This window comes from Rousettus aegyptiacus, unplaced genomic scaffold, assembly GCF_014176215.1.
Source record: "Rousettus aegyptiacus isolate mRouAeg1 unplaced genomic scaffold, mRouAeg1.p scaffold_m13_p_18, whole genome shotgun sequence".
Lineage (NCBI taxonomy): Eukaryota > Metazoa > Chordata > Mammalia > Chiroptera > Pteropodidae > Rousettus > Rousettus aegyptiacus.
The window spans coordinates 106,325-131,255 of NW_023416293.1; the positions used below are offsets into that span (position 1 = coordinate 106,325).

A 24,931-nucleotide genomic window follows, 5' to 3' on the forward strand; every position below is an offset into this window, starting at 1 on the left:
GAAAGAGAAAATCTCCAGAAAGTAAGCTTACAGACATAGAAATATGCAACTTAAATGACAGAGTATTCAGGATGGTACTTCTGAAAAAAACTCAGTGAGGAGGTCCAAAACGCATAATATCGACAATTTCAGGAATTGAAAAAACAACTAGATGAGCAGAATGAGTTCTTTAGCAAGGAGATTGAAACCCTCAAAAAGAAGCGAATAGACCTTCTGGAGACGTAGAATCAACTGCTAAATGGCTAACTCGGGTCACCTGCATACAGGATTTCAACGGGGGACCCTCGTGGGTCACTGCTTCTGCTTGACAAGTTCATAACCATCCACTCGCACTGTGAGCAGATTAAATCTAAATTAGATGTTATCTGTTCTCTCTCTGGAGAACCCAGGGTGATAGCACATTTCGATTGACATCTCTCTCTCTCTCTCACCCTAATGAGCCAGCCACGCTTGTCACCCAGGAAGATTTAACTTCAAAGAAGAGGATACATTTCCCAGGCAGAGCCATGAGGGGACTCGAGGGTGGAGCCCAGGCAGACCCCGCAAACCCGTAGTACTGGGGAAGGGTCCAGGGCTGGGGCATGAGGACCACGAGCTTCCAGGGAAAGACTTCATCCTCAGAGGGAGACTAAGAAATTGGGGGTTGTCCTGGGCACTGGAGGGTGGGGAGGGGACAGTGAGAAAGTCCCTCCCTCAGTTCTACCTTAAAAGCTTTCCTCCACAAAGTAACAGAGTCCTAGGAAGAGAAGGGAGGGGCTGGGAAGGGTGACTGAGATGTTTCCACAGACAATCTCAGCATAAGGCAGCATTACTGGGAAAAGGGGGTCAGGGTGGAGCGCAGTGCCTGGAGAAGAGATCGCTCGTCATTTAACAGAGCGGCTTTAGTGCACGGGAGCAGCTCAGCCTCGCAGAGGAAGGAACGTCGTTAGATGAGGCGATGCCAGCCTCAGTGCCGGGCCCACTTCGGCGACTGAAAGTGCCCCCGACAGCGGAGGTGACCTCGGAGGGGCCCCTGCTCTGGGCGGCGGCAGAGGCCAAGCCAGGGGTGGGAGGCGCAGCCAGAGGCTGTGCCCTTGGCAAGGACCCCGTTCCCCAGACGTAGAGGTCCACTGCCGGGGTTCACGCTCTCTCCCCAGACAATTCAGCTGCTCAGAAGAGCGATCTTTAGCAAAACTAAGGTTTTTTTGATCTTAAACACAAAATCTTGTTTCTGGTTAAGGAAAGCTGTGAAAACAGCAGACCTTTGCCATTTAGCGATTAAACATCTTTGGTCTCAATTTTTCACAAGAACCTTGAAATTCATTTTAGCGTAGTTGTCTATGAACTGTCGAGGCGCAGATCTGAATCCCGGGGGCTGTGCAGTAGCGACGAGGCTAGCTGGCCACGCAGCCTCTGCATTTCAGGGTGACCGCGGTAACCCCGACTCCTTTAAGGAAGGGGCTGCACTAGAAAGGCCCTTTCTTCTTAGAATGAATCTTTTCATGATAGAGATGGCGACAGTTAATAAAATATTAAATTAACCATGCAGTTGTCTATTTTATTGATAACTACCCCCAAGCTATTGAAATAAATGTTAATGCAATGATAAATCCATTCACTTAATAGCCTACTCATGTCAGACAACTAATCTTGGAATCACATCGGTCAAAGATTAGGTTAAGTTTCTTTCTCCTTCAAACAAGTCCATTGCCCAAACAACACGATTCTCAATGTAACCAGAAATCTACTCCGCTCATTTCCAAAAGGAAAAAGTCTTTCTAGATTAAATGCACAACCACCCAATTGTTTTGTCCTAAAGCAGATTTATCTTGTGTTTTAGTCTGGAAACATGCAAGCGAGAGGTTCCAGATAGGTGCTGGGCTAGGTACTGGCCCATTTATGTCAGTGAGGATCGAATTTAATTTATTGATTAGATAAGGAGTCATTATTTCCTATCCATGAAAGACATTGAACTTTCGTTTTAAGTAACTTTATCATTGAAAAAATTTTAACCTATTTTTTTTTTATTGTTGACCAGCAGCTCTATTTAAACAGTCTGTCTGGTTTCTAAGCAAAGGAAATATATGTTCATCCTCCCAAACCTTTTATTATGTGAGCAAATAAAGATAAGTGCATCATTTGAAGTTTTTAATTGGAAGCCCGGAGACTTTGAAAGCTGCCACGCTGGAAAGTTTTTCACCTTGCTCGGGGCCCTCAGGAAGCACATCCTCTTGTCGTTTCAGCACAGGACAAGGATAAAAGACTAAACCAAAGCAAACACCTCCCCACCCACCATAGCTCATCTTGATCTGTAAGCCTTCCTGCCTGCTGGTCTCCTTAAGGCCCATATTCTCCCCACCTGTCAACTTTGTCTCCTTGCTCTCAATACCAAGTCTGTGAAATTAAGTCAAGTGATGCATCCAAACAGGAGAAGTGGCCCTAATAAAACAAGAAAGGCAGCTCCGTGCAGCGATAGAGAGCTAAGGCCTCCGTCCAGTGCCTCCCTGCGCGCTGCTCTTCACGGCCGCCCATCGGTGTTAACGCCGGCTCATCGGGAGATTTACTGCACCTGCTCCACGTGGCTCCTGAGCGTCTACTTTTCTTTCTTCCTCCTTGACACTCAGAGGATATGTGAGTTCCCTATTCACCTCTGTTTCTGCTAAAGAAAACAGGTAGGTAGTAGAACATTTCTTCCACAAGTTATACTCAGCAAAGCTCTGGGAATTGTTACCTTGCCATTACTCCATTTTTGTAATATTTCCTGGAGTGGGAAAAAAAGCTACAACCATAACAATTCATTTGTTGGTTTACGGGGACATCCTGATGAGTGGGCATGCACTGTGCCTACATCTGGTACAACCAGGAAGTCACAAGGACGAGAAAGCCAGAATTACCTGCTGGGAGTGGTGCAGGTACGCAGGCTGAAAGAAATGTCTTAAAATGCGAGACAGAGATTCTCGAGATAAACACATTCTTCACACCTCGCACACCTGAAACGCCACACCAAGTGTGTCTGCGTTGGGGTGCTACACTGCCCCAAGCTTTTCAATATTTATCTCACCATGTTTCCTTCCCCTTTTGGCCACCTTTTCTTGGTTCTGCTTGGAGATTTTTCCTTAGTACGAATGGGCTGGCATCGAAAAGATTACAAGTAAGTTTCCAAGTGAATCTGAAATCTTAGAGGAGGGCATCTTGGCTCTGAAAAGGGGAGACCACGACGGCCCACAGGGAAGACCTCCCTTTCCCCGCATATGAGCCAAGAAGTCTAAGCATGAAAACACAGGTTCGAAAATAATGCCAAATTGGGAACTAGAAAATGTGAAAGGCATTACTGATGCCCAAGTGCAGAACAACATGCCACTGACACTGGAAAAAAGAAAAGAACGAGGGTGTCTGCACACACAAAGCACACACGGTCACGCTACGCCAGGACATGGCATAAAGTACCCACTCCACAAGCGCTATCGTTGGCTCAGCAAACTTCTTTCCATCACCTGAATGACAGTTTATGGGCTGAAGTTATAAACAAGATGGTTCAGGAGTTTTATAAAAAGTTCAAGTGAAGGTGTTCATCTTTATCAAAATGTGTATGATGAACTTCCGCTGGATATATGAAACAACTAAGTTTTTCTTATTGGAGCCGTTTACTAGAGGGCTCTGTGCTGAAAATGAAACATCTCTTTTTAAATATATGTAGGAAAAAAACTTAAGAATATATTAGGAAGGAGCAGGAAAATTACCAAATGAGTGTAGAGCATTTTGTAGTACCAGAAAGTAAGAAAGAGCTCAAAAAATAAAAAAGATGAATCAGTATTCCCAAAAGACACAGGAGACAAACTGAAGGGGCTCCCAAGAGTGAAAGCAGGAACGAAAATTAAGAAGTGAAATAAAAACATTGATTTGATTTATACCCATGGTATAAACTAAACATCCAAGAGATCTGATATAAATAAATGATTGGACAGTAAATATTGGGGAAGGAGAGATATATTTTCCTTACAGAAGAATTTCAAAGAGTAAGCAGCTCCTCTCTAGCCTAGGAGTTGTCTGGGACTTAACATCTCATTTACAAAAATCAGTGTGTGAAAAGGGAAAAATAACAACTTTACAGTAAAGAAAGCTGGCAAACACCACTTTAACCAAGTAATCAAAATTAACATCATCGGTAATGTCATGTGGATAACACGTACCCCTTACTATGACAAGAGGGTCACTTCACCTCTGTGGTACTCTTTTCAAAAACATATAATCAGTCTAACATGAAAAGAAAAATTCAGACAAACCAAAGAGAGGAACATACTACAGAATACCTGAGCAATACTCCTTAATCTGTCAAGGTCATGGGTTCTGGTCTAAGATGGAGACCTACGGGGTTCCTGTACTCTCCTGCTCCCACAGACACACCAAATCTACAGGTACACATGGAAACTAGCTGAGCAACGCTTACACATTGGGAAAATGCGGGAAAGGTTGAGACACACACTCCTGCCATAAACCCAGCCCCACACAGCAACACACAATCAGGAGAAGACTCACAACTCCCAGCTTCGAGGAGCGAAAGGTTTGGACTCAACATTCAGCATCCCAACTTCTCAAACTTCCAACTGAGAGCTAGGCCCCCAAAATGCCTAGCTCTGAAAGCCAATGAGGGACAGGAAAAAAAGAAAAGAAAAAGAAACTTCTTAATGGGCTCTGAGGACTCACCGGGGCTATCCCCCAGGGCTCAGAGCACAGCCAGCAGAGAGCAAGCATGTCTAGCCATCTTTCTCTAAAAGACACGAATTTTCACATCCTAAAAGCTGCAGCCTGAGGGACAGGTTTGTAGTTTAACGCATCCCTATGGGCCTAACGCAATCCTCTCTGAAGACCTGGGAGGCTGATGGGCGCCAGCCACCCTCACATTCTTCCTCTGCCCTGCGCCACGTTGCTCATATCTCCCTGAAAGAAGCTTTTGCACACACCTGGTATCCTAGCTTTTGTGGCTGCTGCCCAGGGGGGTGTAACACTTGAATACCTGGCTCTGGTAGCTAGCAGGGCATATGCGTGCAGGTTCCACAGAACAGCATAAAACTAAGAAATAGTTCTTAACCTGCTATTCTCCCAGGGCTCAACGCAGAGGTGGTGGAGAGAAATGTCATCTCCCAGAAAGAGGGCTACTTGCAAACTTTAAAGCTGCTGCCCAACGGTCTGGTTTCCAATTAGCCCACATCTAGTGTTCACTGAGATCCTCCCATTTGGGATATTGACAGGTCCTGGCAAACCTTCAACTACCGGGGAAGCCATTAAGAACAAAAAAGGTAGCCTGGACCATCACAAGGGTTGGAGAGACAGCCAAGAGCTAGGGAGACTGGAAGAGGTGGCTGCTCAATGCACAGAAACCAACACTGTCAAGGAAAATGAAGCAACACAGAAATAGTTCCAAACGAAAGAACAAGATAAAATTCTAGATACAGATGTTAATGAAATGGAGATAAGCGACTTATCTGATAAAGAGTTCAAAGTATTGCTCATGAAGATGCTCGCCGAGGTAAGGAGGACAATGCACGAACAAAATGAGAATTTCAACACAGAAATAGAAAATATAAGACAGATCTAAACAGAAATCACAGAGGTGAACAAAATAAATGAATTGAAAAATTCAATGTAAAGTTTCAACAACAGACTAGAGCGAGCAGAAGAAAATTTCAGTGAATTCAAAGATAAGGCAGTAAAATTCACCCAATCAGAGGAGTAAAAGAAAATGAAAAATAGTGAAGACATTTTAAGGTACTTAGAGAACACTATCAAACAGGACGATATTCAAATTCGGGGTCCCAGAGGAGAAGAGAGAGAAGAAGCAGAGGAAGACGAGAAGAGAAAGAAGGGGCAGAAAGCTCATTCAAAAAAATAATAGCTAAAGACTCCTCTAACCTGAGGAAAAAAAACAGTCACCCAGATCCAGAAAGCCCAGAGAGTTAAAAATAAATAAATCCAAACAGACCCACACCAAGACACATTAACAATTGTCAAAAGGTCACAAGGAGAATCTTAAAAGCAACAAGAGCAAAGCTATTTGCTACACATAAGGAAACCATAAGACTAACAGCAGGCTTTTCAGTAGAAACTTTGCAGGCCAGAAGTGAGTGGTATAATATATTCAACGTGCTATAACAAACAACCCTCTCCCCCACCGACCAAGAATACTCTACCCAGCAAAGCTGTCCTTCAGAATTGATAGAGCGATAAAGAGTTTTCCAGACAAGAAAAGTTAATTAAGGAATACAATACCATTAGACTGGCCATACAAGAAATATTAAAGAGACTCTTCAAGCTCAAATAAATGGATGCTGATTAGTAACAGGAAGACCTATGAAAATGCAAGACTCACTGGTAAAGTAAATATATAGCTAAATGCAGAATACATTAATGTAATTGTGGTAAATCACTTAATCTGGTATGAAGGTTAAAGGACAAAAGTAGCAAAAGTAACTATAATTGCAATAACATTAATGGATACACAAGCATAAATATAAATAGTAACATTAAAAACATAAAACATTATGGGGGGAATAAAAATATAGAGCTTCAGTATGAGCTCAAACTTAAATTGTTATCAGTTTGAAACAGACTGTTGTAAATATAACATATTTTTACATACATTTCACGGTAACGACAAAGAAAAAACCTATAGTAGATACATAAAAAGGTCAAGAGAAAGGAATCTAAGCATACCACTACAGAACAAATCAACAAATCACAGATGAAGAAGCAAAAGAAAGAGGAACAAATTAATTAAAAATAATTAACAAAATTGCAATGGTAAGTCCATATCTATCCATAATTACTTTAAATGTAAATGGAATAAATTCTTCAATCAAAAGACAGAGTAACTGAATGGATTTTGAAAAAAGAGAGTGAGGGATACAACCTGCCATAGACACAATTCAGATTTAAGGAGAAACACAGACAGAAAGCAAAGGAATGGAAAAGGCACCCCACACAAATGGAAGTCAAAAGAAAACTGGGGTAGGTATATTTATATATTTATTGTATTCTATTTATATTATACTTTAAGCCACAGACTGTACTAAATGGCAAATACGGTCATTATATAATGATAAAGAGGTCAATGCAACAGTAGAGTTGAACATTTATGCGCCCAACATAGAAGCACCTAAATACATAAAACAAATATTAAAAGACTAGGAAGGAGTGGACGATAATACAATAATATCGAAGGCCTCCAATACCCCATTTTCAACAATGAATAGATCATCCAGACAGAAAATCAATAAAGAATTATTGAACTAAAACTATATGTAAGATCAGATGGATTTAGACATTCACATTAGCAGATACACATTCTTCTCAAATGTATATGGAATATTATCCAAGCTGAATCATACATTAGGCCATAAAATAAGCCTTAATAAATTTAACAGTACTGAAATCATATCAAGCATCTTTTCCAAACACATGGTATAAAACTAGAAATCAACTGGAAAATTCACAAATATGTGGGGTTTCTTTAAAGGTACCAAAAAACCGATGGTGTCAACGAAGAAATCAAAAGGGATATCGAAAAATATCTGTAGACAAATTTAAAGGAAATACTACATATCAAAGTTATGGGATGCGACAAAAGCAGTTTCAAGAAGAACATTCATAGTACTAAGTGTCTACATTAAGAAAAAAAGCTCTAATAAGCAACATACTCTACTCCTCGAGGAACTGGGGGGTGGGGGGAAGAACCAAGCTCAAAGTTAAGAGAAGGAGGAGATAACAAAGATCAGAATGGAGAGAAATCAAACAGAAACTGAAAAAGAAAATAGAAACAAAGAAACTAAACACCGTTTTTTTAAGATAAGCAAAATATATGAATCTTTAGCTAGACTTACCAAGAAAAAAAAGGGAGAAGACTCAACTAAATAAAACGGAATGAAAGAGGAGACATTACAATGGATACCAAACAAATACAAAGGATCATAAGCAACTACTATGAACAATTATACACCAAAAAAAAAAAATTAGAAAACATAGAAGAAATTGATAAATTCCTAGAAACATAAAACCTCCTAAGACCGAATCATGAGGAAATGAGCAAATCTTAGCAGACCAATTATTAGTAAAGAGATTGAATCCGTAAATAAAAACATCCTAACAAACAAAAGTTCAGGACCAGATTGCTTCACTGGTGAATTCTACCAAACATTTTAGAAGGAATGCTTCCAAACTTGAGGCCAGCATTTACCCTCATACCAAAATCAGACAAGGACGCTTCAAGAAAAGAAAATTACAGGGCAATATCACTGATAAACACAGATGCAAAAATCTTCAACAAAATATCAGCAAACCAAGTTCAACAATACATTAAAAGGATCAGACACCAGGACCAAGTGGGATTTATTCCACGGATGTTAGGATGTTTCAACATCTGCAAATCAATCAATGTATTACACCACATAAACAAAACGCAGGTAAAAAGTCATCTGATAAACTCAAAAGATGCAGAAAAATCATTCGATAAAATTATAAATCTATTTATGATAAAAACTCTCAAGTCATGTGTAGAGAGAATGTACCTAAACAAATAAAAGCCACATATGGCAAGTCCACAGCAGTGAAACGATGAATGCTTATCCTGTAAGTCGGGGAACTAGATAAGAATGCTCACTCTCACCACTTTTACTCAGCACAGTATTAGAAGTCCTAGCCAGAGACAGTAAGTGAAAAAAATAAAAAGAAAAAGCATCCAAATTGGAAAGGAAGAAGTAAAACTCACTATCTGCAGATGACATAATACTATAGAGAAAACCCTAAAGACTCCACCAAAAAAAAAAAAATTGTTAAAACTAATAAATGAATTCAGTAAAGTTGAAGGATACAAAATCAACATACAAAAATCTGTTGCATTTCTATACATGAATAACAAACGATAAGAAAGAAATTAAGAAAACATTTACAACTGCATCAAAAAGAATAAAATACCTAAGAATAAATTTAACCAAAGCAATGAAAAGCCTTTATAATGAAAACTCTAAGTCATTGATGAAAGGAGTTGAAGAAGACACAAGTAAATGAAAAGATTCCACGCTCATGAATTGGAAAAATTAATATTGTTAAAATGTCCACACTACCCAAAGCAATGTACACATTCAGTGTAATCTTTATCAAACTTTTGATAGCATTTCTCACAGACATAGAACAAACAATCCTAAAATGTGTGTGAAACCACAAAAGACCTTGAGTAGCCAAAGCATCTTAAGAAAGAAGAACAAAGCTGGAGGCATCATGCTCCCTTTTTTCAAACTACATTACAAAGCTATGTGATCAACAGCGTGGTATTGGCATAAAAACAGACACATAGATCAATAGAACAGAATAAAGAGCCCAGAAATAAACCCACGCATGTATAGCCAATTAACGTATGACAAAGGAGCCAAGAACAGTCAGTAGAGAAAGGACAATCTCTTCAATTAACGATGTTGGGAAAACTGAACAGGCACCTGAAAGAGTGAAACTGGACCCTACCTCATGCCGTATATAAAAATTAACTCAAAATGGTTCGAAGACTTGAAAGTAAGGCCTAAATCTATAACGTTCTTAAAAGAAAACATAGGCTGTGTTTTGACATGGTGATGGTTGTGTGGATTTAACACCAAAAGCAAAGGCAACAAAAACAACAATAAACAACAGGGACTGTATCAAACTAAAAAGTTTCTGCATGTCAAAGGAAACCATTAACAGAATAAAAAAGCAGCCTAGCAAATGGTAAAAATATTTGCAAATCATATACATGATAAGGAGTTAATATCCAAAACATATAGAGAACTTATACAACTCAAAAGCAAAAACACAATCAAATAAATAAATAGAGGAACTAAATGGCTATTTTTTTCAGAGGACCTACAGATGGCTGCCAGGTACATGAAAAGATGTTCAACATCACTAATCACCCGGAAAATGCAAATCAAAACCACAATGAGGTATCGCCTCACACCTGTTAGAATGCCTACCACCAAAAAGATAAAAACAATAACAAGTGTTGGCAAGGATGTGAAGAAAAGGGAACTCTTGTGCACTGTTGATAGGAATGTAAATTGGTCCTGCCACTACAAGAAACAGTATGGAGGGTCCTTGAAAAATTAAAAATAGAACTACCATATGAGCCAGCGATTCCTTTTCTGGGTATTTATCCAAAGAAAATGGACATAGAATATCGTGCTCACTGCAGCATTATTCCCAATAGGCAGATGTGGAAACAACTTAAATGTCCATCAGCAGATGAATAAAAATGTGAGGTGTGTGTGCGTGTGTAAATATGTATAAAATAAAATGTTATTCAGCCATGAGAAAGAAGGAAATCCTGTCATTTTCAACGGCATGGAGGACTTGAGGGCAATACGCTAAGTGAAATAAGCTACGGAGAAAACTAATAACATATAAAATCACTTATATGTAAATTTTTTTCCAAAAAGTCAAACTCATATTAATAGAGAGAAAAGTTTTTGCCAGGAGCTGGTGGGTGGAAGAAACAGAGAGAGGTCGGGAAAATGGCACGAGCTTTCAGTTATAAGATGAACAAGGTCTGAGGATCCAATGTCTGACATGCTGACTATAGTCAATAACGATCATATAATTGAAATTTGCTGAGAGTAGAACTTAAATGTTCCCACATACCAAAAAAAATAAATAAATATGTGAGATGATGGATGTTTTCATTAATTTGATGGTGGGACTCCTTTCACAATGTATACGCAGTATATCAAATCAACGCTATGTTCACTTTAGATAGCTTACGCTTTTATTAGTCAGTTACCTCAATAAGCAGGAAAGGAAATCTGTCACGGTCATGAAAAATGAGGAGAGCCCGAGAAACTGCCACAGACCATAAGCAGATGAAGGATATCGACAACTAAATGCAGTGTGTTATCCTGGACCGAATCTTGGAACAAAAGAAGGACATTAATTTAAAAACTGGCGGAATTCTAATAAGGTCTAGAGTTGAGAAGTTAATGTTAAAGGAAACTGAAATTGGGTGAGTGACGTCCAGGAAATGCCTTTACTGTCTTTGTAACTTTACCGTAAGTCTAAATGTATTCCAAAATGAGAGTCTATTTAAAAAAAGATGCATTAGGAATCTTACAAGACAGGCTTTCAGCAACATGTGCACATGCCCTGGATTATTGCAAGAAGATCTTAGGGAATGGAAAAGTTTGGGAACCAGCAAGACAGAAAATCATCGCAGGATATAAGGATCGAGACTGGCAGCTCTTCAACGGGATCTGGGCAGTTTCGACGCCTTCCCTGCCGCACAGTATCTTACAGCTTCAGAGCAAGTGCATTCGAGCAGAGCAGGGAGAGGCTCAATAATGAATGAGCAGATTTCGACATGGCAACAAGTCAGACCAAAGTACTTAGGGGAAATTAAAAAGTTAATTCTCCTCCCAACTCATTAAAACTAAGATATATCGAAATTAAAATTTTAAAAATGCACCGTAACTGATAACATTAGATAGTAGAACAGGTTGCTAAAATGGCCATAAAACCACCATTTCCTGGGTCTTAGACAAAATTAATGGAATCCCAACCTGTGGATGGTTTAGACGCAGCCTTTTCTATTACCTTCTCCATCTGACATTTAATAAGCCTTTCCGGTAATTTCTCATGGAGCTTCTGATGTTTCTTTCTACTGAATTGTTGCATTTAATGTAGATAGCTTTTCTTCTGGCAAGTAGCATATGCCACCTTAGTTTTTCACTCATGTGTATGAGTCCCGCCTCTCTAAGCACATACTCATTCATTCATTCACTCACTCTTTTAATAGTCGAGTCGATCAATACTGGACGTCCACCAGGCACTGTGCTGGGCGTTAAGGCTACTTTGTTATGAATAAGACACCGTTGTCCTCAAACTTTCCACTGAGGGCAAAAGATTGACAGTTAATTAAGCAATTTAAAGAGAAAACAGTGTGTTCAGTGCCATAACAGATGCCTGCCCGTGATGGTATGGGACCACACAGGAGGGACATCTAACCAGGCTTTAGGTTCAGAGGTGAAATCATTTGAGTTCCGAAGAACTAGCTCTTAAGCAAAGGCCCAACCGTATACACTGGAATCTTCCCAAGCCTGAAGCTCGCTTCCTTACAGAGAGCAGGAATTAGAGTGTTTGTTAATTATGATCGTAATAATATTGAGAATATGGATCAATACAATAGCAATGGCCTGGGTCCAGGATACAAAGTTACATATATATATTCCAACTCTCAAGGAGTTTTTGGAATTTTCCCCGTTTATCCTTGTGCCCATCACGCCAATCGCAACTTCTGGAACATCCTTGGCACCGAGTCCCACGAACTTTTACTTCACAAGATTTCTTGCATCTGCCCCTCCTGAAGTTTATACGCCCACCAAACACATTTATCCTTTCCCATTTCTACCTCTCAGAGAGACTTTAACGGGTCCCTCCACTTCCAGGCTCTCTTTTCCAGACACTATATGCCACCATGAGATTTTCTGAAGCCAATACTTGCTAAATAAAGTGCCTTATGAAATATCCCCCCTTTGCTTATGGAATAAAGCCCAAAATTTTCAGCTTACCATTCAAATCCTCAGGCCCTCGGTGGTCTTATCCTAATCTATCACTGTGTTTTCACAGCCGACATTCCCTTAAACAAACCCTTAAACAAACCCTTCCCTTCACAGTCATACACATTGTTAACTCAATCGTCTTCCAAACATGCTTTTTGCTGCCCAGATTCCACTCGGAGCCTCAGTCCAGGCCAGTCCTACATCCAGCAGCTCCTCTTCCTCAGCCCCCGGAGCCCAGGACAAACCTCTGCCCTGGGTGATGCCTTCTTTGACCACCTTCTCTAGACAAAGAGTGATTTAAGGTTTCTCAACCCCAGGTTACTATTCACTAAACAACTGCTCCTGCAGGGTGTGCGTAGGTCTTATTAAAGAATAAACTGGGCCTGGGGGAAAGACAAATAACACATTGTCAGAATACAGTATAATTACGTAAGGCCACTCTATTAAGACCGGGAGACAGAGCAGCCCTACCTAATACATAGAAACAAACACAGGGAGGCAAGCAAAACAGAGAAATAAAGAAACATGTCCCTAATAAAAGGACAGAACAAAGCTCCAGAAAAAAAAAATAACTAAACAAAATGGAGACAGGCAATCTACCAGATGCAGAGGTCAAAATACTGGTGATAAGGATGCTCGATAAACTTAGGGGAAAAGTACATGAACTCAGTGAAACTTTAACAAAGAAATAGAAAATATAAAAAATGGAGATAGACAATATAAACGAGAACCAGTCAGAAATGAAGGAAAGACTACCTTAGGAGGAAACATAGATGAAGCAGAGAATCAAATCAGTGATTTAGAAGCTCAAGCAGCAGAAAAAAACCCAGCCAAAATAGCAACAAGAAAAAAGAATCCAAACTGTGAGGACAATTTAAGGGCCTCTGAGACAATCTCCAGTGTACCAATATCCACATCATGGAGGTACAAGGAGAAGAGAGAGTGCAAGGAATTGAAAACCTACCTGAAGAAATGACAGAAAACTTCCCTAACCTGGTGAAGGAAACAGACATACAAGCCCAGGAAGTGCAGGGAGTCTCAAACAAGATGAACCCAAAGAGGCCCACACCAAGACCAAGACACATCTTAATTAAAATGCAAAGGTTAAAGACAAAGAGAGAATCTAAAAACCAGCGAAAGAAAAACATTAGACTGTCCGCTAATTTCTCTTTGCAGGCCAGAAGGGACTGGCACAAAACAGTCAAAGCGATGAAAAGCAAGGACCCCTAACCAAGACTACTCTACCCAGCAGAGCTATCATTTAAAATTAAAGGACAGATAAAGAGCTTCCCGGACAAGAAAAAGCTAAAGGAGTACATCACCACCAAACCAGTATTACGAGACATGTTAGAGGGACTTCTTTAAGAAAAAGAAAAAAAGATCAAAAATAGGAATAATGGAATGGCAATAACTATGTACCTATCAGTAATCACTTTAGATTTAAATGGATTAAATGCTCCAATCAAAAGATAGGATAGTTGCATGCATAAGAAAACAAGACCCTTACATATGCTGCCTACAAGAGACTCATTTCACATCGAAAGACACTCAGAGACTAAAAGTAAAGAGATGGAAAAACATATTTCATGAAAATGGAAACAAACAAACAAAAAAGCTGAGGTAGCAATACTTACACTAGACAAAATAGACTTTAAAGCATAGGCTATCAAAAGAGACAAAAAAGGACCCAGTAACCCCACTTCTGGATACTCATCTGGAGAAACCCAAAGAGACATGTGAATCCATATGTTCACTGCATCATTATAGACAGCAGCCAAGACACGGAAGCCACCCTGGAGTCCATCAGTGGACGAATGGATAAAGAAGAGGTGGTACATATATACAACGAAATATTACTTGGCCATAAAAAAAGAATGAAATCTTGCCATCTGCAACAACATGGATGGACCTGGAGGGTATCGTGCTGAGTGGAGTAAGTCAGACAGAGACTGACAAGTGCCACGTAATTTCACTGACATGTGGAATCTAAAGAACAAGGTGAATGGGCAGACAGGGCAGAAACAGACTCAAAGATGCAGAGAGCTTTTTGATGGCTGCAGGGTGGGAGGGGACTTGGGGTGGGTGGATGAAAGTGGGGAAAGGATTAAGAAGTACAAGTTGGCAGTTATAAAACAGTCACGGGATGTAGAGGATAGCATAAATAACACGGTCAATAATGTAATAACTATGTACGGCATCAGAAGGGCATTAGACTTATCGGGGTGATCACTTCACAAGTTATGCAACGTCTAATCACTATGCCGTACACCTGAAACTGAAGTAATGTATGCCGACATCATGGCGCACGTAACTGAAGAATTTAAAAATTATTTTAAGAATTTTAAAAAAGGATGGTGTAATATGTACATCAGAAATGACGTGAAAGCAGATGGTGTGGGTAAGGAAAGGGCCCAGGAAGCCATACACTGGGAAGTGACAAGTAAGAGCCATTTATGTGAAGACAATGACAGAGGCACCATGGCCGAAAATGTACGTGCCAGGGAGTAAGATGGGAGAAGCAGAGTCTGAGCAGAGTACAGCCGAAGATAAGCAATAAGCAAGCTGCAGGGCACTGCACACATTTTGCCTCTTTGGGTAAACTATCGCTGAGATACGATATAAAATATGTAAATCTTCAGTGTATAACTTGATAAGTATTACTTTGTAACTACCTCCTAGAAAATGAGTTAGAACACTCTCGGCCCCCCAGAAGCCTCCCTAGTGCCCATTTCACCCTCAAAGGTAATCAATAATTCTGATTTCTATATCTATAATTTAGCTTTGCCTGTTTTTTCACATAAACAGAATCCTATAGTCTGTATCTGTGGCCTCTCACTCATTACTATGTCTGAAAGAGCCATTTACATTAATGAATATTTAGAGAAATGTACATATGTAATTAAAGTATATAAAAAAATATTATCCATTCAATTATATTGGAAATTAGGATATTAGCTATCAGAACAGGGGATAATCAACTCTACTGGCTATTAGAGACGCATCCTACTGGGTACTCTACCAAAATAAGGCTTCAATAAGCATTCACGTATATGTCTTTGGTGCACAGGAACACACATTTGATGTATACACAGTTTAAACTGCTGAGTCACTCATAAGATGTGTATGTGTCCAAATTAGTAGATACTGCAGTTTTCCAAAGTGGCTCTATAAATTTCAGCCCTACCAGAAGTTTGGAAAGCTACAGATGTTCCGTATTTTCATCAAAACTTGTTACTGTCGATCATTTTAATTTCAGCCATTTTGATGACTTTTAATAGCAGATGATTTTGTTTTAGCTGTTCAGTTCCTTGATGACTGATGACATCAAGCACCTTTTCTTTTTCAAATGTTTTGCTCACTTTTCTGTTGGGCTGTTTTTCTTATTGATTTGTAGGTACTTTTTATATATTCTGGCTAAAACTTTTTGTCAGAGCATGTTTTGGAAAATATACATATATATCCTGCTTTATGACTTACCTCCTCATTCTCTGAATAGACAGTCTCTTTTAGACAAAATTACTTAAATTTAATGTAGCTTAGTTTATTAATCTTAATAAATCAGTATTATTAAAATGCCTTAAGAATTTTTTTCCTAGTCCAAGTTGATGAAGATTTTTTATTATATTACTTTCTAGAAGCCTCATTGTTTCACTTTCTAATTTAGTTCTACAACCCACATCTACCGGACTTTTGTGTGTGGCATGAAAGAGTCATAACGATCCATTTAATATAGCCATGTAGCTGACTCCACCGATTCTTTAAAAAACCATCTCTTTCTCACTGCACTTCTGTGCCTGCCATTTTTGTCATAAATCAAGTGCCTATCAATAATAAAGTGTGCACAAGTCTGTTTCTGCACTCTCTAGTCTGTCAACTGATCTATTCATTTATCTTGCACCAATACCACACTGCTTTAGTTAACGTAGCTTTATAGGTTTTGCTATCTGGAAGCAAAGTTCTCTAACTTTGTTCCTCACTGAGGTTATCTTAGCTATGCTTGGTGTATTGCATTTCCATATAAGCAAACCTGTTGGGGCTTTCATTGCAATTGTATTTACTTTATAGATTAATCTGGGAGAGAATGAAAGAGGCCTTACCGGTCTCATTAAGTATTTGGTATTTTTATGCTAGATTTATTCCTAAGTATCTGATACTTTTATGCTAATGTAAATGGTAATGGTTTTTAGGTTTTTTTGAAATTTTTTTCCTACTTTAATTTTGTATATTGACTTTGTATCCAGTGGTTGTGATAAATCCAGAGACATTAACTCATTTTAATTAATAATACTATTATTACTAATTATACCTGTAGTTTACTTTGCATTTTCAAATGTACATGGTCATGTCATCCACTAATGACAATTACTGCACTGATTATAACTGCCTGTAAAATGCTGAATAAAAGTGATGATAGTGGACATCTCTGTTTGGCTCATAATGCATGCAGATTATTTTTCAATATTTCATCATTAACTGATTCTTTTTAAAGAAACTGTTCATCAGAATAAAATTTCTTTTTATTTCCAGTTTGTTGGAAATTTTATCATGCATAGGTATAGAATATTAGCAAATGCTTTTACTTCATCTACTGAGATAACACTATGGGGTTTACTTTCATTTTGTTAATGTGATAAATTACATTAATTGAGTTCCAAATTTTATATTAATTTTGCATCACTAGAATAAATTTAGCTTTGTTTATATGTTATTATATATGATGGGATTCATTACTTATTTTTAAACTGTATTTTATCCTTGTCTAAACAAATTCTTTGAAGGCAGTGTTTTATGCTATTTAGTATTTTCTGTATTATTCATAACACTGCAATCCTAACTGTATTTATGAAACTATAAACATCCCAAGGGAGAAACCCCATTCCAGTCCTGGTGTATTCTCTGTCTGGAGCACAGATATGTCATGTAAATGCATGGTGAGTGAAAGTCTTCATAATCTCCTAACAAAGTGTCTTTCACATAAAAGACACCCTCAATAAATATCTGATGATGATGGGTTTGCCAGTTAGTGTTTTTTTTTAAATTATTATTTCAATGAGGCCCATCTTCTCAACTTAGCTCACGTTATTGCTGGATCAGACATAACAACCTATTGGCAGGAAGGAGCACGATAATAGCTCAATTCAGAAAAACATCCTGCTCCAAGGCTCACCGTCCACTTTAGAGAATAAAGAACCATATTTATCACCCAATGGCCATGACAGCCAGTCCCTAGGTAGTTCATGTTCATGTGTGAGACTTTCCAAAGTACATGAGTCTACCTGGGAAAGTGCCGTGTTCTTCATTCTTCTTCATAAGTCCTGCTGAAGGGTTTGATTTGTGAGTTTAGAAGTTGGGCTCATTTTCCTGTTTCTGAGAAAATATAAATGTACTTTTATTGGTAAAAAAGTCTGTCTCTAAATTTGTTTTCAATTACAGTTGACATTTAATACTACATTGATATCAGGTGTACATCATAGTGATTAGACATTAAAATAACTTACAAAGTGATCACCCCAATAAAAAAGTCTGTCTGTTAAACACAGGTTGGCATTTTAACCGTATCTCAACTTTTATGTTGTACCCTAAACTCTCACAGCACCATCTGTGTAGGTATGACTCTTAGGCAATTCGGTAGCTTTAAATATCCCCAATACACACACTTCAAGAAAAATTTCTGGGCTGACAGCTTACCACAAACTCTACCTCTGCCTAACCGAGCCATCTGTCAGCCAACTCAGTACGAAAAGATAACATTACAGCTCCTGCCTTGACCTAGATGTTCAAAAGATTCATCAGATTTCCTGATCTTTGGAGCTAACACCGAAGAACTGAATACTGTTATATAGGTTTCGACCTAAGATAGATGCAAAAGTCTTTAAAGAGAAGTAAAAACTTTTAGAGAAACTAGCCAGAAATTGGTATGTTACTATTATAGGGAAGAAGAGAAAAAAAATAACTTAAATCTAATAATCCTGAGTTTCTCGAATTAAATATATTAAACATATCACAGGCTGTGATGATGTTAAAATAAGTCAATAAGCCACACTCAACAGAGTTCAAAGAAGCTGAAGTTTCTTCAGAACGAACTGAAATGTCAACCCACAGTGAGAGAAACACATTAGTGGAATAAATATGCTACCTACAGTAGTTACAAATCCGGTAACGGACACAACACCGAGCTCCATTAGAACACACTCAGGAGACGTCTAAACTTTCATATCCTGACCTATGAATTAGGGAGGCAGAGAACTTGCCTCAGCTGAGGCTTTGTCTGTTCTGTTATCTAAAATTCACATGGGAAATAATTCTGGTAAACGTAAACGTTCTTAAATGTTAACCAGACTAAAATTATTCAGCTCTGGCCAACAATACGCGAACATAGAAAAGGCTATTTTCTCTTTGTTTGTTTGACTGATTTTTAAGGGAGCATTTTGAAGACTCACCCCCTTAGGTTGAACGTTGTCTGTTGGTGCTTCACCGATCTACTCTGTGGGGGGCTAATACTTTCATAAGTCTGCTCTGTGTGACATAAACGGGGTTACGTAATAGGACCCTGGACCACCATGACCAAGTTTGCTCCAATCCATTTACTCCTCACTGATCATGTGAATAATTTATTCCGGGATGCTAGTGTGCTCGTGGCATTTATTTACTATTCACTGGTAACATAAACTCTATTTAAACAGGTGCAAATTCACACTTAGAAGAGATAGTTTTTTGTTGTTGTTGTTGTTTTTCCAGTGAGGCACTTACTAAATTAAGGAAGAGACTAACGCTCAGTATAACTGTGACCACCAAGGATTCTGTCTTCTGCTCTTTACAAATTCTCTCTTCCACGTTCTCTTTTAATTTTAAATAGGCTTGCTGAGCTACCATGCAGACGAATCTCAGCAGAGGTGGGAAGGAAAGCGGGGGTTGGGATTGGGGCTAGGGAGCAGGTCTCTGCTAGCAGAGCCTGCAGAGAGAGTGGGGGACTCAAGAGTCAGCCTCAGAGTAGCAGCTGTGAGCAGACAGGGGTCCACTGACCCAGGAAAGAGTCAGGCCCCCAGGTGATGAACTGGAGGCGAGGCAAAGAGGCAGCCTACCAGGCTCCAGGTAGCGAGCTGGCCTTGCTGGCTAAAGGACCCAGGCATCCTGGGTCCAGAACCATAACGCAGGCAGGCTGATCTCAAACGCGAAAACCAGTTCTTCGCATGGAATGTGAGGGCTCAGCCAGCAAGCCTAGCAACACTGGAGAGGCGATTACACCTGCAGGTCCTGTGAAGTGAGCACTTAGCATGGGCCGTGCACCGTGCCAACAGCTTTAGGTGTCGTGGTTGCCCTACTGAGCTAGTCTTGGAGGCTCTTGTTCTCTTTTTTCTGAGTCTTGATCAAATCCCCCTTCCTCATCCCCTCTGAAGCAAGCCTTGGCCAAGAAACAGGAGTCAAAGATGTACCACCTCTGGGTGGAAGCAGTGAGTGACAGTATGTGATTCACCAGCTTCCCTTTTCGCTGCCTTGACAATCATGATATCGAGATGGAGCTTCCATCAGGCCAGGCGAAGAAGGTGAGGAAAATCCCCAGCTACTACAAACAAAGTGTTTGTGTTCCCCTCAATTTATACGCTGACACCTAATCCCCCTGTGCTGGCACCAGGGGATGGGACTTCTGGGAGGAGACAGGGTCCCAAAAGCTGGAGCCCTCATGGAGGGGACAGTGCCCTATGACAGTCTCCAGAGAGCTCCATCACCCCTTTCACCATAGGAGGACTCAACAAAAAGAGGACTGTCTGTAAACCAGGAAGCAGACTCTCAGCAGACACCAAATACGTCCTCGCCTTGATCTTGGACTTACTTGTCAGCCTCTGGAACTGCGAGAAATCAATGTTCGTTGTGTATAAGCCACTGATTCTATGGTATCCTGTCATAACAGCCCAAATGGACAAAGACATCTGCCAACCTATGCCGATGAGAAGCATGAGGGAACATATAGTTTTATGGCGTTGAGCCCCTGACATTAGGGGCTGTGTGGCTGGCACTGCAGTATAGACATGAACTGTCTCCTACGCCTCCTTTCTGCATGACTGTGAATGCACATCCTGGTGCCTCCTTTCTGCATGACTGTGAATGCACATCCTGGTGCCTCCTTTCTGCATGACTGTGAATGCACATCCTGGTGCCTCCTTTCTGCATGACTGTGAATGCACATCCTGGTGACGGTGACGTCTTTGCCTAAGATCACAAAGTTAACAAAAGACAGAGTGAGATTCTGAACCCAGGTCTATCTAACCAGAGCCCCACCTTTAACCACACCCCTGCCAAAGCTATTTGAATAAGTAGTATGAGATAAAATAAGGCAACCCTGCCTCCATAAATATATCAGGAAACTTCAGACATGCGCGCGCGCGCACACACACACACACACACACACACACACACGCACGCACACACAAACTGGCACAAAACCTGGCAACTAAGCAGAATAGCCTCTTCAACTCTTACTTTGTAAAAAAGAGAGAGAGAAAGAAAGAAAGAAAGAAAGAAAGAAAGAAAGAAAGAAAGAAAGAAAGAAAGAACAAAACAAAGAAAGAAAGGAGAAAAGAAAAAGAAGAGAAGTAGTTCAAAGAGGGCATATACCACCAAAGGACACCAGCCTAATGTTTCACTGTCCCTCAATAGTCAAATCAAATCAAAGAGCGACTCAAAGTGGCCCTAGCCCAGGAAGGGCGGACAGGGCAGGGGTGGGCTGAGGGGCTGAAGAAGTGGCCCCATGCTTCCCCTGCTGTGCTAGACCATATCCTTCACTTTCCATCATATCCAAAGTGAACACAGGATCCCACAGAGAACAGACTCCCACTGCTTCCCTAACGTAAGGCTTCTAAAGCCACAGGCACTATGAAGCAGAACAGAGAGCAAAATGATTCAAGCCCTGAGAGCTCTGTTTGCAGCTAACAGGACACTATGTATGGCCAGCAATTTCACTTTCACCTAAAATTTCCAAGTGAAGTTTAATGTCCAGAATTCACGGTACAAACACGACTTCCTTATAGCTTTTAATCATGACAAGAATGGAGGGATTCCCTCACACACAGTCATTTCTCACTGGGTGGGTGTTCATCTTAAGTACCAAGCAACCAATGACAGGATGAAATTACTTATGGGTAGAAAGTATTCCAATCCTCCACCAATTCAAGCCACTTCTCTCGTATCCAACCGGGGATCAGTCCTGTCGCCTTTAAATTAGACAAGGAGAGAGAAACTACGTGTCCTCGTTTTCAGCAAAGTGGGTAGAAATATATTCTTTAGCTGTCACTTTACATTGTGTTATTGACTTTCAGATTAAGCAATGCCTCTGAAGTCCAGACTGAGTCCACTCACACACAGTTCATTTCAGGGAATTCCATTACTGCGAGGACTGAATACGTGTCATCCGAAGCCATAACTTATTTATCGCCTTCAACACTAGGTTGGCTCTTAAAGCACCAGCAAAATAACAGTATGCTATTTTCATGCAATGATCTCCATAATACTTATTAATTCATTTTTAACATAATAAAAATAGTGATCATCCATTTGAGTAGGCAGACCAAAGGGTGTTTTTTTAAACTATCATACATCACCTGTGAACTTCGTATGACACACTCACCCCAATCTCTGCTGTATCTAAGTGCCACATGTGTTCATAATGTTACCTATAATAAAGTGAACATTACATTTTCATGCTTTGGGTTGCAATAACATACATTACATCGTTATGGGTTTTTACATTTCCAATATCTAATTAGAAATTAACACCGAACGACCTGAAATATCATAACGTATACAACACAATATATAATAAACACCCAGAGTTTGAATTCAAATAAAATTTACATTTTTATAATTTCATTTTTTATAGCACTTTCATAAATATTATTTCACTTAAAACATTTGTAGATGTTTCAGAGGAGCAAAAGTATATTGCAAAATACTTCCCTTGAAGCAAAGCTCCCTTTTTAATTGAAAGCAAATATAGAGAAAAACAGAGTATGTCTCATGAAACATATTTGAGAAAGCAAACAAAAATGCTATGTTGATTTAAATGAACGAGGTGATCAATTTATTTATTTATTTTTTTAATTAACGCAATGCTCTCTCTTGGAGCACCTGAGAGAAGAAAGTATAGATCTGTACCTGCTTCCAAACAACCAGAACCCCATTTCCTGGGTCTCTGATTCTGGGGAGGGGCTGAGCATACTATGTTTGTCCAGAAAGGTGAGGCTGCCACGGCCCACCTGGCATGACTCATACTTATAATGAAAACCTAAAAGTGAGAAACCGTTTCAATATAACACATACAGTGTCTGTGACTCAAGAAGACACACTCATAGAAGGCTGCACTATTGATTTTCGGTAAGGGAATAAAGGGAATAGATCAGCTAAAAGCACAAGCTGCAAATGAACACACATTCTGAGCGAAACTGAAATGAGTATACAGTCTATCACCATTCCTAGGCTAGACCATTCTCCCTGGTACTAAAATCTGATAACAACATCAACAACCAAATAAGAGGAAGATGCTATGTGCTTGCCCTAAGCCTGGAGCTTGCATTTTTAAGTGAATACAACTGCCTGACAAACAACTTGCCATCCTGGAAGTCTCCTTTCAGTTTACTTCCATGGTCTGAAGAATGAGGCAGCCTTTTGACACTAAGGAATTGGTTCTCTACACACAAGACAGCGGACAGCCGGTTCTCCAACTCAAAGCTTTCAATTCGAGCTTTCAGTGACTCAATCGGGCCCTCAAAGAAAAGGCAGAGACCTTCCTTCCAGAGTGTGAGACAAACGCCCTGTTTGCAGGCTCCCTCCTGGGAAGCTTGCTGTCACTGCAAAGGCCAAGGGAAAAGGAGAAGCGAACTTAGGGGCCAGATGGGACTCGGGTCCGTGCGGAGATAGCAGACGTTTGTGAGTTCCAAAGTTCTCCTTGTCTATCACAATTGGCGTGGTGACCCAAATACAATAGAACCTCCACATCTCCTGAGCAGACTCAATTTAGATTATGCAGCTCCGCGGGAAGAAATAGCATTTTCTCCGTGGCAGGCTGTGCTGCACTCTAGATAACTCTCTTAGTTTCATTTTAACATTTGGTTTAAGGAGATGCTGAAGGGTCAGGTTTGGAACTGTGGATTCACTCACTAAACGCCTTTTTCGAGGGCCTCTTTCTTTCCGGAATGGTGAGCCTTAAGAGCTCAGCCTCCGATCCCAGAACGCCCGGCGGGAACCCCGCACTCTTGGAGTGGGGTTCACCGCCCGTCGGCCCCCACCCTCCAGAGCGGCGGGTTTCTGGAGCTCGGCGCTCTGCTCTTTCTTTCGTCTTTCCCCTGGCAACGCGCAAATCTCTCCCCAGTTGGGCTCAGAAGAAACGATCGCCGACCGCTCGTCCCGGAGGACAGACACCCTGCAGAAAACTCTGCTGGTGCGCGGGCCCAGGCTGGGTCGCCCGCGGCGACAACTTTACAGATTCTTTAATGTGTTAGTTTCTGGACAGTGTAAAACAGCCCCAAAGACCCGGGCGGACGCCCCCTCAGAAGCCCGCTACCGCGCAACGCCGGGTTCTCGGGACCGCGCTGTGGCACTGCCACTTCTTGCTCACCGCGCACCCCAAGAACACAGTGCGAATGGACCCTACAGCGGGGAGCTCGTGGGGAGGTCGGGGTGCGCGGGGGCCCGGCAATCCCGGGAGAAGCACCTCCCCTCCCTCCAAACACCACGGCAAGAAAGTGCACGAGAAGCCCCGGGTCGGGCGGAGCACGCGGACGCCCTGCCTCCGGGTCGGGCCACCCGCCGCGGTCCCCTGCGCTCCCGGGCCGCCGGCGGGCCAGGCGCGTGTGCGTGTGGCAGGTGCGGGGCCGAGGCCCGAGGGAGCGAGGCGCCCTTACGTGCTCCAGCTTGTCTTTCCTCCGGAGCCAGACGCTGGCGCTGTAGTCCTGCTGCTTGACGCTGCTGTAGAAGTTCGCGCCCACTCGGGTCAGGCTCGGCGAGGGCTCCTTGGGGCGGCTCTTGAGCCTCATCTGCTCGAAGCCCTCGTGGGGGGAGGCCGAGAGCCACTCGTGCTGCCGGATCTCCATCCTGACATGACCAGACGGCGGCCGGGCGCAGCGGACTCGGGACGGGCGCGCGGAGGGCCGGGCGGGAGCCGGGGACGGCGCGGGCGGGCGCGCGGAGCGCGGGGAGCGCTCGGCCGGGCGGGAGGGGCGGCGCGGGCGGCGGGGCCGGAGGAGGGCGGGCAGGGCTAGGGGGAGGGGAGGGACGACGAAGGAGGGGGGACGGGGGAAGGGGGCGGGGGCGAGAGGGCGGCGAGGAGGGAGGGAGCCTGCTCCCGCGAGGCAGAAGTGCTGGCGCGGGCGGCGCGGCTGCGGTGTCCCCCC

At 41.4% G+C, this 24,931-nt stretch overlaps 1 protein-coding gene across 1 annotated transcript; it reads right to left on the reverse strand.

The window, feature by feature from the left end:
• On the reverse strand, positions 1-24,686 carry PLD5 (phospholipase D family member 5). Its single transcript, XM_036235358.1, is given in 3 exon segments — positions 1-550; positions 553-616; positions 24,443-24,686. Coding segments are annotated over 3 exon segments (330 nt in total). The 5' UTR covers positions 24,632-24,686; the 3' UTR covers positions 1-473.
• Positions 24,687-24,931: the final 245 nt, after the last annotated feature.